Source organism: Cheilinus undulatus, linkage group 2 (assembly GCF_018320785.1).
Source record: "Cheilinus undulatus linkage group 2, ASM1832078v1, whole genome shotgun sequence".
NCBI classification, from domain to species: Eukaryota; Metazoa; Chordata; class Actinopteri; order Labriformes; family Labridae; genus Cheilinus; species Cheilinus undulatus.
This window is the reverse complement of record NC_054866.1, coordinates 55,736,472-55,755,905: the sequence shown is the minus strand read 5'-3', so window position 1 is coordinate 55,755,905 and position 19,434 is coordinate 55,736,472. Positions and strand designations below refer to the sequence as shown.

Sequence of the window (19,434 nt, the reverse complement as noted above, 5' to 3'; positions counted from 1 at the left end):
GTTGACAATGTTGCCTACATTGAACAGTTCCAGTGAACTATAATGTTGTTTGTGCACAGCTCTATCTAAAGGTTGTATTTTTCTTTTGCACAATGCTGTGAAGAAATTAAAATTGCAAAGAGCACTATGCAGTAAAAATGTGAATTGTATGCACTAGTGTCTTGTACTCAGTTACCTCATTAAATGCAGTAATTTGTCATTTTTACTGTAGTTTTCAAATGTCTGCAAATAGTGCTGTCTTGAGCATTTTCAGGTATTGTCACAAAGATCTGACTTTTTTGCTTTGGAAAACACTAGTAAAGTGTCATAATGAAAACATGGCAAAGCCATTAGACTATCTTGTTCATAAATGATGGTGTCAGGACTTTTTTATGAAACGCACACTCTCATTGACATGAATACTTGCTTTTGAGTAATGGCCTCTCCATTTTGAGCATGTGACCTGCTTTTGCAGGTTATCAGTGAGGTTTTGCAGTTTGTACTAATTGTTTTTAGAAATGCACCAGCTGTTCTGTAAATGTTAACAGTGATGTGAGAAATTTGTCGCTCATTATTAGCTTCATAAGCGGGGTTTGCGTTGGCTAAATGTGTGCTCGCTTGTGTGTGGAATAGGGGTCTGGTTGGCGGTGCGGGTTGAGGATGCAGAGAGTGACAGGCAGGTCTTAGCTCCTCCTCCTAGCCCGCCCACAATGAGGCATTTTTTGAATTTCGAGTGCAGAGGCACTTCAGCCAAAACCTGGGGGCTTAGTTACACTTGAACTAAGAGTTCTATAGCCGTCAATTTTAGTCCTTTTAGTCCTTGACTTCTTAGTTAACTGCTATCAAGCAATATGACTCTCCTTTGTAGTTTGCATGAGAGAAGTCGCCGCGAGATTTGTGAACTTCGACGTGGTGTCCGCTGATAATGTAGAGGGCTGGTCTGGACAGAAAATGCCAGGGCTGAATTTTTGTCCCTGTCCACTCCTGATGAAAGGTGAAACCAAACTCTACATGCTCTGATTAAAATACGTATATATATGTGTAGTAATTATTGGATTCACAGCCCCAGGTTTAGATTGTGGCTCTAACAAAGCTTCTTTTTCTCCAACAGTTTGGCTCTAGCAGGGTTGAGTGGCTCTGCTCTACATAATCATACCTGCAATGAGTCAAATGTACTGATGTTGGTGTTGTTTGCTGATGACGCCTTTATTTTGTGGTCTGATGAGAATTTACAAGAACTTTATTAAGAGATCACTTCAGAAACGACAAAGTTGAAAATATGGTTTATTAGAAAAAAGCATTAAACTCAATTAAAAAACATTTTGGAAACTACAGAATGAACAAAGCAGTAAAATGCAGACTGACTGACATTAATGTTGATGAAGTACATGACAATAAATCTGTTGGTGTGACACTTGATATCAAAATGGTTGAGAATCACATAAAACATATATAAACATTTATAAACAGAGAGAGATAGAGCGCTAACTGCAGATTTTTACTTCTTCAGTCTAAGGCATCAAATTCAGCTTTCTGCTGATGGTTTGTCTGCATTCCTCTTTCTCTGTTGGTAATTATAACATTATTTTATATCTGTTTTCAGCCTGATTTTTGTCTCTCAGTGAGAATTTCACATGAATTCATATCAGCCTACAGCAGCTGAAGGTAAATGTCCCCACTTCTCCACAGGAAGTCTTCTCCTGATTCAACAGCATTTAGAGAACATGACAGAAAAGTGACTGGAATCCTGGTATAGTATGGTTGTAACATGTGACACAGATGACTGTAAATCTACAGTGGGTCTGTTTATTCAGTGCAGCAGGCTCTAACCTGAGGACTTCATACAGCATCTTCCTTCTCTCTGTGCTGCAGTGACGGCTGAGATGTTCTCGTACACAGGATCAGAGTTTAACTGAGAGCAGACCGGAAGATTTGATCAGAAATATATATTCAATAATAAATATGTAAATAATTCTAAACATATATATTTAATCAAAACAGGCAAAATCTAAATAGATAGATTCTACTTAAGAAATAATTAACAACAATTTAAAAAACATCTATAGTCTTAGTGTTGAGGTGTTATGGTTTAAAACTATAAAAACCACATCTGACAGAGATGGACAGAACTTTTACTATTTAGGTCAGTCCAGGCCCAGAGAAGTGGGCGGGGCTTCTGGATGTTGTTGAAATGTGCCTTTTCTTTCTCTGGTAGAATCTTAACTTACATTTGCAGACACAGTGAGGAACGATGGCAGTGGTTTTCTGAGGTGCTCCTGAGCCCATGTTGTAACATCATCACAGAATAATGATTGTTCATAAAGCAGCGCTGTCTGAGGGAGAAAGACTTTCCCCGTCTGTGCTGAGACTTCTCCAGATTCTCTGAATCCTTTGATGATATTATGGACTGTAGTAGTGACATCTATAAATACCCTGCAGTTGCACGTTGAGCAATGTAGTTTTTAAACTGTTAGTCTCTGCTTTTTGCAGATGATGTGGTTCTGCTGGCTCCTTCAGCTGGGGACCTCCAGCAGGCATTGGGCCAGTTTGCAGCTAATTATGAAGTGGTCTGGATGTGAGTCAGCACCTCCTGGTGAGGGGTGAGTCTCTGACTTAAGTAAGTTGGGGTCTTGTTCATGAGTGAGGGTAAAAGGGAGCATTAGATTGACAGGCAGACTGGTGTAGCATTGGCAGTACTGCAGGTATTGTACCAGACTGTTGTGGTGAGAAAGGAGCAGAGTTGGAAGGCAGGGCTTTCAATTTACCAGTCAATCTTCCTCCCAACCCTCATCTACTATGGCCATGAACTCTGGGTAAGGCCAGAAAGAACGAGATCACGGATACAAGCAGCCAAAATGAGTTTCCTCTAGAGCAGGGGTTCTCAACCTTTTCAGCCCGTGACCCCCAAAATAAAGGTGACAGTGATTGGGGACCCCTACTGGACCTGAAGGTGTCTGAACACAGCCATGAGCATTCAAGACTAGTCATGTGCAGACGAGGCTGCCCATTGAGGGGGGGTTGGGAGAGCTTTCTGGAGCCCAGCCAAACTGGGGGTGAACAAAATCATGGACCATTGTAAACGAAGCTGTGGTATTTTATATTTAACCTGAAATAAACCACTCTTATCAAAGAAACACCATTTTTAGTTGATTTGGTTAGTAAGTAGCCCTCTTAAAAATGTAAATCTTTTGTTATAAACAGAATTAGAATATGAAAAAAAATAGCTAAAATAGGTTAACAATGGCAAAACCTGATGAGAAAGGTGGTGAAATTGGATTTTAAGAGTAAGGGTTAAAATGCCAAAAATGAGATAAAAATGGCAAAATAACCCAAAAAAGCAAAAATGTGTTAAAGCGGCAAAAATGGGCATATTAAGTGGTAAAGGGGATTTGAAAGTGGCTGAAATGGTGTTAAAGTGGCAAAAACAGGTGGAAACTTGGTGAAATGGGATGAAAATTGATACAAACTGGCTAAAAAGGGTTAGAAATAGTGAGAAACTGGCAAAATGGGCATATCAAATAGTGAAATGTGGCTTAAAAAGTGGAAAAAGGGGTTAATAGTAGCAATAATGTGTAAGCAGAGGCAACAATTGGCAGAGAGTGGCAAGATTTGATTAGAAGTGGCAAAAACAGGCAGAAAAAAAAGTGGAGAAAAGGGTTTAAAATTTACCAAAAATGTGTTTTAAGTTGCAAAAATGTGTTAAAATTGGCTGGAAGAAGTGATAAAAAGGGGTAAAAGTTAGGCAAAATCGGTGTAAAGTGTCAACAGTGTCATTCAAAAATGTTCTTAGTTTTTAAGGCATCCGGAGACCCCCTCTTAATGTCTCACGACCCCAAATGGGGTCCCGACCCCAACGTTGAGAACCTCTGCTCTAGAGGGTGTCTGGCCTCAGCCTTAGAGATAGGGTGAGGAGTTCAGACATGCAGAGGGAACTAGGAGTAGAGCCTTCAAATCCTTCCAAGGATGACTTCTTCAAGCCCCACGATCAGATTGAAGCTGGTGAAGATGGCTTTAAGCAGTACGATGTCGTCAACGCTCTGGACATGGACGCCATGATGAGTACGATCTTTGCATGCTTGGATAACCCGGTGAAGTTTGAGAAATCTCATGGCGTTAATAACACCCTGGACACTGAGATTGTCCCACAGTCTGACACTAAGGAGGAGGAGGCTCACATCCTTTTTGTGGAAGGCTTTCTGCTTTACACCTACGAACCTTTGATCGACGTGCTGAACCAGCGTTACTTTATTTCCATCCCGTACGAAGAACTCAAAAAGAGGAGGTGCTCTGGGAACTACACGGTGCCAGATCCACCCGGCCATGTCTGGCCCATGTATTTGAAACACAAGAAAACTTCCAAGCCAGTTGAGGTGGTTCAGGCATCTGATCAGGATGCCCCTGGACGCCTCTCTTTGGAGGTTTTCAGGCACATCCAGCTGAGGAGACCTTGGGGAAGGCCCAGAATGCACTGCAGGGATTATATATCTTATTTGGTCTGGGAACATCTCAGATCCCCCCAGAAGGAGTTGGAAAGTGTGGCTGGGGAGAGAGATGTCTGGGGTTGACTTGCTCAACCTGCTGCCACCGCGACCCAGCCCAGGATAAGGGGAAGGAGAGGAACACATGGATGGACAGACAGATGGATGGACTATTTGACCATGCAGTGGACAAACTGCAAAGAGGGGAACCTCACACCATTGAATGTTAATGACTGAACCTTTCAGGAGTCCTTTTATACCCGATCATGGTACTACCACCTGTTACCAGTTACCTGCTCACTGGTGGAATGTTCCCGGTGTTTTGCTAGCATTCCCGTCTTTTCTTCACAACTTTTCAGGAACATGTTGCTGGTGTCAAATTCAAAATATGTTTATATCAAAACAAAAAAAAGCTCAATAATGTTTATAAGTTTGGAGATGAAACACACAGGTTAAAAGAATTTCCTTGTCACTGTGTTTTTTTTTCCACATCAGAAAGCATCCCAACTTTTTTTGGTTTGGTGTTTTTATGTCGAATGCTCTAAAAAGAGCCTAAAAACGTTTTAGATTCAGTAGTCTGCCTTATTTGTGGTTTGATTTAAAGCCTTGGACCTGTGGTCCAGGACCCACTAAGGGGGTCTCCAGAGATAAGATTTACACAAAAGAACTCAAATCATCATAAAACACTAATGAATAGTTCATACTAGTTCATACATTGTGTTTAGGGTTGTTTTGTTTGGTTTAAAAAAATAAAATCATTAAAATTTAAGTTTTTATTGTTTACTACAATGTGTCCTTTTATTTGGTGTTTATCCGTGGGGGGCTCAGAGGAACCACTGATCTAAAGAAATGCTCATTTCTACTCAGACAGTTGTTTTAGTTGTAAATGAATGTCACATCTTTAGGTGCCAAAGCACCAGTACAGTGATTTATGGAAAGTTCCATCAGTCAGACCTCTCTCTCTCACCTCCATTGCTTCTGCAGGTATAGCCTCCATGGTGACCTTCTTCCTGAAGTAAGTTCTTAAAAAGAGGAGAGGGGGATCAAAACTTTGATATAATCAACAAAGAATAGAGCAAGTCTGAGGAGGAGAAGTAAAGAGAGGAGAGTGAACACTAAGGGTTTTACCTCCTCCACAGAATCAAGAGGAGAAGAAGAAGACCCATCATCAAGACTTCCAGAGTCGTCCTGGAGATGTTTGCTATGAATGATGAGTTCTCTACAATTAAAATCAGATAAATGAGGCACTGTTAGTAAAAGTCATGTTCCTGAGTCAGTGATTACAATGTAGGGGTAAAATATGAGTCATGTTAATACCTGGGAAATACTTTTACATTCTGTCATAACCTTTAGTTAGTAGTTCAGCTGAGCTGAAGTCTTCTCTGTGACTATGAGGAAAAATGAATACATAATAGATACTGCATCTTACCGGCCCAAACAGTCAGAGTGATGGTGGAGTTATGGCGCCCTCTTGTGTTCTGGGCTACACAGTAGTAATTCCCACTGTGTTCAGCTCTGACATCAGTGATGGTGAAGATGTGTCCTGAAGCTAGAGGTGAGTCTTCATTCTCCTTGTACCAGGTGTAGTTAGCTGCTGGGTTAGCATCACTGCTACAGGTCAGAATCACTGAGCTGCCCTCCTTAATCTCAGCAGAGGGACTCACTGACACAGAGGGAGGCTTTGGACCATCTGGAAGGTAACAAATATGATAAGTAATATATTATCACAGCCTGACAGCATCATTCCTACATGTCAGAGTCAGATTTTCCCTCCACTACCCTTCTAGAAGGAATCATTGAATCAAAAATGTAAATTTCAAAGCTAAGATTTATTCATTTTTTCCTCAAGGTTTGGACAAAAGACTGCCACATAAAATATGTTTAATAAAGATTATTCATGGAAAAAATGAAGACAGCACAAAAGCAACCATTGCAGAGACAGTGAAATACATTCATCCCTCTCTTTGGGGTCTCATAAAGATGCAGGTGTCAACGCTGATGTCTGAGACAGACTGATAGAGAGCAGAGGAGAGGGACAGTGATATTTCCTGCTAACTGATGCCAGCCTCACAGCCATGCACACATGACACCCATAAAATGGCCAGAATGAGAGGAAAATTTGATCCCACAGTGAGCAGAATCACTGCAGACAACTCTTCTTATTTATTAATATTCATTTGGAAAAAAATAAAAAATGATTTCAGGTAAGTGCCATATGCTTTAAGGAAAACTAAACTTATTTTGCCTTTAGTGATTTTTAGTAGTGAGTCAGATTCTGGAATGTTTAGAGAGTGTTTGATATGAGCAGGTTGAAAATGTAAATGTTAATGCCTAAAACACAGCAGTACTGTCAAAACGACCGTCCCCATTATGTTCTATGAACAAACACACACTGGCAGCAGCCAGGTGTATGTGGATGAACCACTGCTCATCATCCCTTAGAGGTCCAAGGCTGTTTCACTGCTTTGTTCGTACTTTTCTACTGACAATATAAACCACTCTGAAAATGTCTACCATGCTCATATTTGGACTCATTTTTTGCTGCACTACCTACACTTTATGAAATGAAAACTTAACTTAAATTTAACTTCATGTTTTAGATATAGGATCTTCAAAAACACATCCATCCATCCAAAAGAAATTATAAAATGCTGAAATCATGGAAAAACAATACCAGTGCCAGTCCTGTACAGTATCAATATCATTTGATCATAACTAGTATTAGATGGATATTTAAAAGTCCAGCGCTGTGATAAGGGACATAAAAAACAATTTCTCCTAGAGGCTAACTAGTGATTAACCACCAGTGCTTGATCCAGTGTTTAGGATAAATTTATCATCAATTTAGTGAATACCGCCTCATTTTTTAAGTCCAACATCCATCTAAACGATACTACAAGCTAGAGTCCTATTTTCTGAAATGTACCAAGTCCTGGTCTCTGTTGCTCTCCTCATTTGTACCAATAATAACACAAAGTTGAATTTGTGTCTTTAAAACATGCTGCTGCATGGCTGAATTCATCAGGGATGTGATGTGAGAATTAATGGGGAATTTTAGATTGAAAGATACGAGGTGACCACACAAATCATGGATATAAATATATCCATCCATCTCCTTCTGCTTATCAGGGGTCAGATCACGGTGGCAGCAGGCGAAGCAAGTCAACCCCAAACTTCCCTCTCCCCAGCAACATTTTCCAGTTCCTCCTGAGGGATTCCAAGGTGCTCCCAGGCCAGATGGGATATATAATACCTCCAGCGAGTTCTGGTTCTACCTCAGGGTCTCCTCCCAGTTTGTCATGCCTGGAAGACCTCCACAGGGAGGCGACTAGGAAGCATCCTGATCAGATACCCAGGCAGTGGCTCTACTTCAAGATCCTTTTGGATGCCCGAGCTCCTCACCCTATCTCTAAGGCCACCCTCCTCAGGAATCTCATTTCTCGCGATCTCATTCTTTCAGACATTACCCAGAGTTCATGAGGGTTGGAACATAGACTGACTGATAAATCAGCTCCCTCTTCACAACAACGGTACGGTACAGCGCCTGCAGAACTGCTGATGCTGCACCCATCTGCCTGTCAATCTCACTCATTCTACCCTCACTCCTCAACAAGACCCCAAGGTACTTGAACTACTTCACTTGGGGCAAAGACTCACTCCCTACACATTGGGGAGTTGTTTCAGTTGTAAAAGTTGATGTTTATACTTATTTTTCATCTCTGAACCGCTCCAATGATAAGGACTAGATTCAAATACTATGGAAAACTCCAGTCTGACAAAAGTCACATCTGGATTTCATGCTGAGTATCATAAGGATGGAATAAGGTGGATAGGATCTAAAGGACCTGAGTATTATCTAAGGCTCTAAAGTTGCTAGGTTTTTACAGTTTACTTTTCTGTCGTCCAGTTCTTGGTTTAGATTTCTCTTGCTTTACATGTAGGGGCACAGGGGGCAGTTGACCCAAAAACAGCAGCGCTAGGAGCCAATTCTGGCATCCTCAAAGAAAATAAAGGCAGAAACTCTACATGGACGTACAAGTTCAATGGATGAGAGAGTTGTTAAGATGATATCAAAGAAGGGCTCCTATGTTAATATGGAACTGGGTCTGGAAATAATAGGGAACACTGCATTTTTAGTTATTTTCCAAAGAAATGCCATCGTGATAATTGGTAATTTTGGTGAACAAAATCCAGACAACATTATGATTGTTGAGGAATGAAAAAAACATTTGGACTGCCAATTATATCGACTATTAGATTCACAGCGACAGATTCAGAGAGAGGGTTGGAGGATTTTGTGAAAATGGGTTTGACAATTTTGTATGAGGTGTTATACAGAGATGAACATGTTAAAAACGAGGGTGTTTGTAAACTTACACACCACAGGAGAGCGGTAATCCTCATGTCCTTTAACAGCACAGGAATACTCATGGTTAACATCCACAGTGACTGTATGATCAGATGTGGTTTCAGTCATTTCATGCCCATTTTGGTACCAGACATATGAAGGATCAGCAGAAGAAGAGCAGCTAGTGACACACCTCAGCACTGCCTGGGTGGAAACTTGCTGTACCTGCACCTGAACATCTGTGTTAAAGAGAAGAGGGTTGGTACAATGTTATTCCATAAACCCTGATGACAAAAAAGCTGGGACATTGTACAGAACACAGTGATTTGTAAATTCTTTGTAACCTATATTCAAGCACAAAGACAAAATTTTTCATGTTCAAGCTACATAGCTTACACAGCTAACCGAGCTACACAGCCAACTGAGCTAAACTGAAGCTTACAAAGTAGCTACATTTGCTACTTGTCTATGTTATCTGCGTTTTTAAGTCAGCTTTAGCTACGTTTGCTAATGCTCACATTGCTTACCCTAACTTAGATGTAGATAGCAGAGCTACATAGCTAAATGTGGTAACCTCAGATCACAAATCAGCTATGTAAGCAATACATCTACGTTATCTGCAAAGATAAATGCAAGTAAATGCTAGACTAATAGAGCTACAAAGCTAATGGAACTACAGCTACGTAGGTATTTTATCTATTATCTTAGCTACATTTGCTTAAGCTCATGTTGCTAAAGCTAACTTTGCTTAGGCTAACCTGGCTAAATTTAACCCAGCTATGTAGCCAACTGACATAAACAAAGCTTCCAAAGCAGCTATGTAAGCTACATATCTAAATTTTATGTGTAGCTAATTTGGCTTTAGCAGTGTTTCCTAACACTTACATTGCAAATGCTATCTAAGCTATAGCTAATGGAGCTACATAGTTAAACTAGCTAGAGCTAAGCTCAGAAAGCACCTTTTAAACTACAAAGGTCTTATCTAAGTAGCTACATTTGCTAAAGCTTACATTGCAAAAGCTAACTAAGCTACATTGGCTTATGTAGTAACGTTAAAAATGTAGCTATCTCAGCTCTGATACCTTTAGCCAAAGCTAGCAGAGCTTAAGTGAGCCACTGTTTGTGTAACTACTTCTAGTGTCTCTGAGCCCACATTGTAATATCAGTCACAGAAACATGATTTTAAATGCAGTGATGCCTAAGGGGTCAAAGGTCACAGGCAGGAAATGTTTTTTCAGTCCTGCCCCTCAGTACAGAGATTTCTGCTGACTCTCTGAATGTTTCAGTGATATTTTAGAATGTAGATGTGAAATGTATTCATCCCTTGCAGTTGCACCATGAGGAATGTTCATAAACTGCAGGACTATTTTCACACACATTGTTTTACAAAGCGGAGAACCTCCCACCATTGTTGATTTTTGAGAGACTGAGCCAATCAGGAGTGCTTCTTCCATAGCCAATCATGGTACTATCCCCTGATACCAGTCAACCTTCTCACCTGTAGAATGTACCAGGTGGATTGTGAACTCCAAAACTTTAACAGTCCTCTCATGCCTCTGTCCTAGCTTTTTTGGAATGCCAGAAACCAAACCAAAAAAAAACCCATTGAAGTTTATCAGGAAAACATTTAATACTTTTTCTTTGTACTAGATTCAGTTGAACATACAGTGGGTTAAAAGGATTTTCAAATCAAACTCCATATCTATTTACATCTAACACAATGTCCCAATATTTTTGGAATCCAAGTTTTTGTAATCAAGCACAAAACAGTTTAATTATAGTGTTTCTTGACACCAAATACTGAAGGGAAATTTTACCTGTGATGGTCAAAGTGACTCCTTTACCAGTAAAACTTCCCCCTGGTTTGTTGGTCTCAAATCTGAACCAGTACTCGGCTGCATCTCTCTCCTGCAGGTCTGTGATTCTCAGAGTGCAGTCATTCCCAGTAGGAGGATACTGCACACGACCTGAGTAGTCTGGGTCTGATTTCAGGTCCACAGATCCAGGATAGCCTCTGTCTGTAAACCACTTTCTGCTCTCTACAATCGTGGACTGGCCCTCTATTGTTTCTGGATATGTGAAGGTGCAGGGTAGGTCCACTGTTGATCCTTTCACAGCACAGATCTGAGGAGAGGGCAGGGTCACTCCCCATCCCTGAACCACTGTAACACAGAATTTGATTTTTAAAGGAATTTCTTGGTTGCCGTGGATTTTAATTATTATTGAGATATGTGAGAGACTTCTTAAACAACACTTGGCCAACTTACACACTTCAGTGGAGCGATGATTCTCCTGTCCTTTAACAGCACAGGAATACTCATGGTTAACATCCACAGTGACTGTATGATCAGATGTGGTTTCAGTCATTTCATGCCCATTTTGGTACCAGACATATGAAGGATCAGCAGAAGAAGAGCAGCTAGTGACACACCTCAGCACTGCCTGGGTGGAAACTTGCTGTACCTGCACCTGAACATCTGTGTTAAAGAGAAGAGGGTTGGTACAATGTTATTCCATAAACCCTGATGACAAAAAAGCTGGGACATTGTACAGAACACAGTGATTTGTAAATCCTTTGTAACCTTTATTCAAGCACAAAGACACAGCTTACACAGCTAACCGAGCTACACAGCTAAGTGAGCCAAAACGAAGCTCACAAGCAATTACATTTGCTACGTATCTATGTTATCTGCATTGCTAAGTCAGCTTTAGCTACATTTGCTAATGCACACATTTCTGAAACTAACTAAGCTAGAGATAGCAAAGTTACACAGCTAACTGAGGTAACCTCAGATCACTCATCGACTACATGAGCAATGCATCTACGTTATCTGCAAAGAAAAGTTAACAAATGCAAATGCTGCTTAGGCTAACTAAGCTATAGCTAATAGAGCTACATAGCTAATGTAGTTAGAGCTAAGCTCACTAAGGTCGGCCACACACTAGACGGTTTTTTAATCTGAAACGATTTTAAAACTGTGGGAGACCACAGACTTTAGGACAATTTCTAAAGATTTTTCATCTTTAATCCTCTGAACACACACACTAGACGACTCAGCCAGATTGTCAGATCACTGGAGATCACACACCTGCCGACTTGCCTACGACCTTGCGTGATCACGTGACTTCAGACAAAAAACAAACAAACCAAAAAAAAAAAAAACGGATGTCTGTTGATACTGTCTTGCTGTCTCTCCACAACAGGCTGTCCTGGCGAGTGTTACAGGTGCAGCAACCGTCATAAAACAAGGGAAAGACTCAGGATGAAATCCTGGCTGGAATTAAGGTACAGTTGTGTTTATGGTTGTGAGTGGTAAAAGTACGTATGATCCGTCTGGTGACGCTACCCACTGTGCTCACTCTCATTGGTTGTTGTGGGTACTCCGTCAGCGGCACTACGTCCTAGAATCGTAAATATCAAACATGTTAGATATTTATGATTCAGGGTCTGAGAGGCTACGACGCGATTTGGAGCAGTAAATTAATCATGTTGACTCCACACACATGCAGACTATTCAGACAAATAATTGTTTGTGATGAGGCTCCAGTCGGTATACGCCCCCACGATCGTCAGAGGGGTCAAATCTAGCCTAAAATTGGGCTTAAAATCCTGGAGTGTGGCCGACCTAAAAGCTATGTAAACTACGTATGTATTTTGTCTATTAGCTTAGCTACGTTTGCTTAAGCTCAAGTTGCCAAAGCTAACCTAGCTAAATTTAACCCAGCTATGTAGCCAACTGAGGGACACTAAGCTCGCAAAGCAGCTATGGAAGCTACGAATCTAAATTTTATGTGTAGCTAAGTTCTGGACCTCGGTAAAAATTTCAGAGAAAAAAATAGAAGAAGCCCAAAAACAGCATGTTAAACACATATTAGCGTACCAGACAGCTTTTATTTTGAAATGCAGGAAGCTATCTGAACACCCCTAGAAGGGTCTAATCTGCCTTATTTCACAAGAAGAAGAAAAAGTTATCTGACATCAGGCCCGCCCCTGCCTAGACACAAACTACGCATAGTGCCTAGGGCCTCAACATCGTGGGGGGGCCTCACTTTGAGCGTCTGTTTTCCTCTCTCTCTGCACATCAGTCCGGTGTTTGTATATGATTGAGGTAGTGTATATACAGTGTTGACAAAACAAAAGCTTTATCTGGTCGTTACGTTGGTAAATCAACCCTCACAATATCTATTTTTGTAAATCAGTGCCATCCGTGATCAATGAGGTGCGCGCCGTGTGCGCTCGCTCTCCCTTTCTTTCTCTCTCTCTCTCTCTCTCTCTCTCCTGACGCTTGCAGCACAGAAACTCTAAGCCCGTGTTTATTTATAGTGTTTCATGACACCAAATACTGAAAGGAAAATTTTACCTGTGATGGTCAAAGTGACTCCTTTACCAGTAAATTTTCCACCTGGTTGGTTGGTCACAAATCTGAACAAGTACGCAGCTGCATCTCTCTCCTGCAGGTCTGTGATTCTCAGAGTGCAGTCATTCCCAGTAGGAGGATACTGCACACGACCTGAGTAGTCTGGGTCTGATTTCAGGTCCACAGATCCAGGATAACTTCTGCCAGTAAACCACTTTCTCCCCTCTACAATCGTGGACTGCCCCTCTATTGTTTCTGGATATGTGAAGGTGCAGGGTAGGTCCACTGTTGATCCTTTCACAGCACAGATCTGAGGAGAGGGGACAGTCACAGCCCAGCCATCCTGACTGTGGACCACTGTAACACAGATCAGAAACACCATCAGAACCATAACAACAACAGAAAACAAGGATTTATAATAGAGTAACCTGATAGGTTAAGGAAATAGTTTGTCCAGAGTGCTTGGCAATAAAGCCTCTCTCCCCAAAGCTTATCAGACAGAAACACAACACAAGCTAGAATGGCCGTCTGAGGCGGCAGACCCACGCCTAAGCAGCGCCACCGAGGAACTCACGCTCCCATTGATTACTATGGTGTTCAAAATTCAAAGTGTGAGAAAAATCGAATGGGTGCCCGTATCATCACCAAAATGTAATGGATTCTTCCCTGTCACTATCCCAATATTCCCTGAAAGTTTGGTGAAGATCTGACTTTCCGCTCTTGAGTTATCTTGTACACATACAAACAAGGAAACAAAGATACGGAACCCTTTACATAACTCCCTGCCAGTTTCATCGCCGTAGGTAATAAAAGAGCAACACTAAGGAAAAGGATTGCTTCTGTATAATGGATGAGGACTTTCTGTAACTAAGGTAGGTTCACACCGATAAGGGTAACCTGAAACACAAACTATTTCCTATGAGAGCAGGAACGCTTGGGTGCTTCTCATTACAAAGTTTTGACCATCCTCGCCTCCTCTCTCCTCGACTGACCCAGAAACCGTTCTCCCTCCGCCATGCTGAAGGATCTTCCAATTCCTCAAATGCACCTGGAGGAGGCGAGGATCGAGGAAGGAAACAGCTCCTGGAGGAGCGTTGAGCGAGGAAGCACTGGTGTATCCTCCACAGGAGTCTTTTTATCAAAGGTGCAACGTGATTGGTTCGAAAGCACGGCATCTGCCAGAGAAGCCGCACCTCTGCACGGTTCATGACTGTTTATATTCTTACAGCACTTGTGTTTTTTTTTTTTTCAAATAAAACCCTTAAACAAAGATAGATTAAATAATAAATAGGTTTGTGTTTTAACTTTATACAGGATGATGTAATCTGACAGAATTTCAGCCTCACTAAGGCAGAAGTTTGTTTATTGTTCCTATTTAACTGAAAAAATCATCAAACTCACAGCTCTGTGGTGGATTATTGATCAGATTACAGGTTATGTGAAAGAGAGCCTCAGTCATCAGCTAATGAAAATGGATCTGTAGGCTAGATAGATGAGGATATTAACACTGATGAAATGGTTGAGTTTATAAACCAAAAATATTCTACTGATAATCAGATATGTAATATAAAGAATGCTTTTCTTAATACATTTTATTGCTGATTTTTTTTTAAACATTTCTGTTGTGAGTCATCAAAAACCTTTGTTTTTGAAATTATTTTAAATACGGGTCTGCTAATATTTCGGCTATGAGGGTGAATCAGCTGATCATCCCATCATCAGTACCTGATGTCGCTCAGACTGACGCTGTGAAGTGAAGGATTTCTTATTCTCTAAGTTGTGCCTCCTCTCTCCTCCTCTTATTTCTCTTTCAATTCCTTGCTGGGTGGAGCTAAGACGCGAGGAAACGACGCGGAGGAAGGAAGGAAGGATACCAAAATATGAAATGAGAAAGACCTATTGTATCAGTTTAACAGATGATGAGACCAGACACTTTTCAGTATTTGGCTTGTTGGTGAGTATAAATGTCAAGCCCTGTCCACAGAGCACTGGTTAGTTGTTTGGATGATTTCTTGGAGTTTTTAGTGGAGGATGGTATTTGGATGTAGTAAGCTGCTGAGTTATGGTAGCGGCTAATGTGCTAACAGAGCTAATGTGATGCTAAGCTGAGTATGTTGTGCAACTGACTGCATGTGTGTAAGGAACAGCTCACAATTGTCATGTTTGTTCAGGCTTGATTTGATTCACCTGTGACTGGTTTTATGTTACTTTATGTTAAAGATGTGGTAGTTTTTCTAAATGGATGAAATTCTTGAGGACTAATGTCATTTTGTCCAGAGACAAAAAAGTCTAGCTGAAACTCTGTGATAGTTGTAAAAAGAAAAAGTCCTGGATGATTACAAAGTACTTAGTAACTCTAGCTCATGCACACACTGCAGTATAAAAACACCTTTAAATCTCTCCAGAACCACACATTTTACTTTTTGTTAAAGAATTATTTCCAATCATAAACTTTAACTCTAAATTCCAGTTCTACCTATGTAATGTAACTTTAAAGATAAACATGCAGCACTTTCTTTCCAAGATCTGTGGACTCACTTCTCAAACACAAACACACACCATATTCATAAAACATACATACACTCACCTGATGAACAGTACCACTACAACACACACACACCCAGATGGACAAGTGCAATATACCTTCTGTGTCTCATAATCTATATATTTACAGTGCAATATACTGAACTATTAACCTCACTACGTTTTATTTTTATCTTCATCTATGCCCTTTTACCTGTGCTATTTACTTGACCAACTTTATACTTATACTTCAGTATATTTTCTGTCTTATGCTGTTTTTCTTGTGTTGCTGCAAACAAAATTTCATTGTGTATCATGTGCAATGTCATTAAATTCATCTCGTGTTTCTGCCTCTTTTTAAGGAAGCATGGTGAAACTTATAAATCTTCAACTTACTGTTTCAGAATGATGAGGACGCTCTTAGAATAGATTTTGAAAAAATAATGTTGCCTCTATGGTTGTGAGATTAATCACATTAATCCCGATTAACTACAATCCACAATTAGTGCATTAATATTTTATAACAGCGATTAATCGCACGCTTCATTTTCATCTTCACCAGTCTTTAGTTAAGCCAAGTCAGGATCTGCCTGCAGCCACAGTGATGTAAAGTAAGTCCACCACTGCTCCTTAATGATTCATTTACCTTTAAAAACTCAGACAGCTCAGTGGACAGGTCAGAAGCCACCTGAAGCTTGAGTTATCAAACATTCATTTTTTTACTCTTCATTCACTCCACCTATAAATGCAGATCTGTGCTGAAGTCACTTACACCTGGTTTAAGACAATGGGACAATCGAAACGGACGTAAACTCAAGTTTATATGCAAAACAGCGCCATTTTAGGATGCAACAAAAGGGTGCGATTAATCATGATTAACTACAGAAATCCTGAGATTAATTGTGATTAAAAATTTGCATCTTTTGACAGCCCCACTCTCCTCTAAAGGATGTTCATAGGTGGAACGGCATCTTCCTGTGCTAATGATGGCTACATTTGTTTGCAGGTTAAATCTAGGGATGCATGATGTTGGATTTTTGCTGATATCTGATATGCCGATATTTTAAAATTCATGTCAGCTGATGCGATATTTAATTACATTTTTTCCACTTTAAAAAACACAAACTCCATCCTGTACTAAAATTTTATTTTAAATATTGGTAGTCTATTTTTTTTTAGAAACAGACAAAACATTTGATTTTAATCAGATATAAAGGATGTATTTTTTTTTTTTTAAAAATACAGCCATACACTAATGAAAAACTTAGATAATGTCTTCTGGTTAACCTACATGTTCATTACATGCTACATGTATTTTTAACAATGCAGCCAAAGTCATCTCCATCTTTGAGGGCAATAAACAGACCAAAGCAATGGTTTGTGACTGTTCAGCATTAGTCCCGCCCACTGAGTTTGATGGGAGAGGATGACAGATAAAATTATTTAATGATGAGTTGCTGGAGCAGGAGCCACGAAATAATAATATAAATAGTGACATAAGAAGATGTGTTTTTACATAGAATGAATGAACATTTTAAATCATTATTTCAACATTTAATTTAATTATTGATGTATTTCATGAATTATTTATTTATTGCCAATTTTAAATAATGACAAATTTAATTATTTAGTAACACATGCATTTTATTAATTTAATGATTATATACTTATTTATATATATGTTGATTTATTTCCAATATTAAATAATTAATGACACACTTAATTATTTAATTAATTATATATTTATATATTTCATTTTGGCACCTTCAGTCCTCCATAGTAACATCGTGCATCCCTAATTAAATCTAAACTTTAATTTTGAATTGATGAAAGCAGGGCAGGTGACTGTCTTAGGCCACAAGACGATTTTAAAATTTTCACAACTTTAAAACCGTGTGAGACCACTGACATCAGGACAATTTCAAACTATTTTTCATCTTTTTAAACATTCACTTTTTGGCTTTTAATGCCTTTGTTGATAGATGACAACAGTGGACAGAATGAGAGACATGTGGATTCAAACCCAGGTTGTGTTTGAACCCGGGCTGACCGTGTACATGGGGCATGCCTTGGACCATTCAGCCACCTGTGGCCCACGATTTTTCAACTGTAATCCTCTGAATGAATACACTAGATAGCTCAGCCAGACTGTGGGATCTCTGGAGACCACACACCTGCCAACGACCTCAGGTGATCACGTGACTTCAGAAAAACAAACAAACACGGATATCTGTTGATATCCTCTCGCTGTCCCTCCACCACAGGCTGCCCTGGGACGCATTACAGGTGCAGCGAAAATCATACAACAAGGGAAAATCTCAGGATGAGATCCTGGCTGGAATGAGGCTACAGCTGTGTTTTTGGTTGTGAGCGGTGAAAGTACGTATGATCAGTCTGGCGACACTCCTTCTGCTGCTCGCTCTCATTGGTTGTTTTGCACTGGCAAAGGTTCCCTTTTTTAGATGTTCTTTTTCTCTTCTAGGAAGTGCAGACTTATAACCTTACATTACTGGATGTTTTACATGCACCACTGCAGCTCCAGTTATAAAGAACTGCTCTTAATGCAAAAATACACTTGATATGTCTTCATCATTAAAAAGATGTTTTTTACTAAGCTAAGAGCTGCAAACATGATGATACAAAAACACACTTCAGAAAAAAATCACTGCACACATGCAGGAAACACATAGATCTACATAATGCCTCATTCAGTCGTCTCTTTTAATAAAAGCTGAATTCTGCTCTGAATGAATGATTGAATACAGTACCTGGCACAGAGAGAAGAAAGAGAACCAATCCAGTCACTGCTGCTCTCACAGTCATGGCTGCTCCTCTTCTTCCTGTTTGACTTCAGAAATACAGAATAAGACCCTGGCAGAAGGACTGAACATGACCTGAGTCAATAAATAATCATATCAATAACTAAGTCTACTTACAACAGGGAGGAGACGTTTCCTCTGCAGCGCAAGTTCCTCTGTGGTCTTCAGGAGGAAGAAGTCAGGCTGTCAAAGTGGTCTGCTTCCTTCCCCTTTCACACCTTTAATAAGCATGTAGGTTCTGGCTAACTTTAAGCAGTCATTTCTTTTAAAGCCATATAAGGCTCTAATACTGCTGACTGACTGATGTTTACTGGGCTGGTCTGAAAATCAAGCCGACTAAGTGAAGGAGCATCTCAGTATGTAGAGGACAGGTAGTGGACAGTGGAGTGGAAACTAAACCAAACTGCAGTCAGCTCCCTGAACTCTTCACTGACAGATTACTTCCTCCTCTCCTCAACACTTCTACTCCACTTTCTTTCCTCTGGATACTGAGATCTTCCAGGGCTGGATCCTGCCATTTTATCACTCATCCCTGTTTTCTGGCTGTACTGGTTAGTAGCAAATATGGAGAACAGTGTGGTAGATGGAAGTTAAAGGGGACATATTTTACCCTGTTCAAACTAGTTTGTATTGATCTCAGATGTCTCCAAAGCATGCCTGTGAAGTTTGCTCCTCAAAAACACTCCAGTGTTGGAGTTTAGCATGTTTAGAAAAGCCCTCTGTTTCAGCCCTGCTCAGAATGAGCTGTTTCTGTGTCTGTAGCTTTAAATGTTAATGAGCGGTCTGACTCCGCCCCTCTCAGGATATGGATATGGTTCTCCTGATCCTGAGGAAGGTGGAACTTTCTTCCAAGCAGAAAGGGCCAACTGAACCTGGGGGCGTGGCTAACTCCCCACGTGACATCATGAGGGAGCTTGTTTCAGCACACA

General features: G+C 40.3%; 1 protein-coding gene across 1 annotated transcript; it reads right to left on the bottom strand.

Moving 5' to 3' along the window:
- Positions 1-1,273: 1,273 nt before the first annotated feature.
- Positions 1,274-18,702, bottom strand: LOC121524857 (sialic acid-binding Ig-like lectin 10). Its single transcript, XM_041810393.1, has 10 exons — positions 18,623-18,702; positions 18,455-18,534; positions 13,167-13,520; positions 11,073-11,282; positions 10,623-10,967; positions 8,835-9,044; positions 5,887-6,147; positions 5,586-5,676; positions 5,425-5,479; positions 1,274-1,891 (listed from the first exon to the last, which is right to left on the bottom strand). Exons 2-10 carry the CDS (start codon positions 18,507-18,509, stop codon positions 1,805-1,807), a joined length of 1,668 nt encoding a protein of 555 aa, XP_041666327.1. The 5' UTR covers positions 18,510-18,534; positions 18,623-18,702; the 3' UTR covers positions 1,274-1,804.
- Positions 18,703-19,434: the final 732 nt, after the last annotated feature.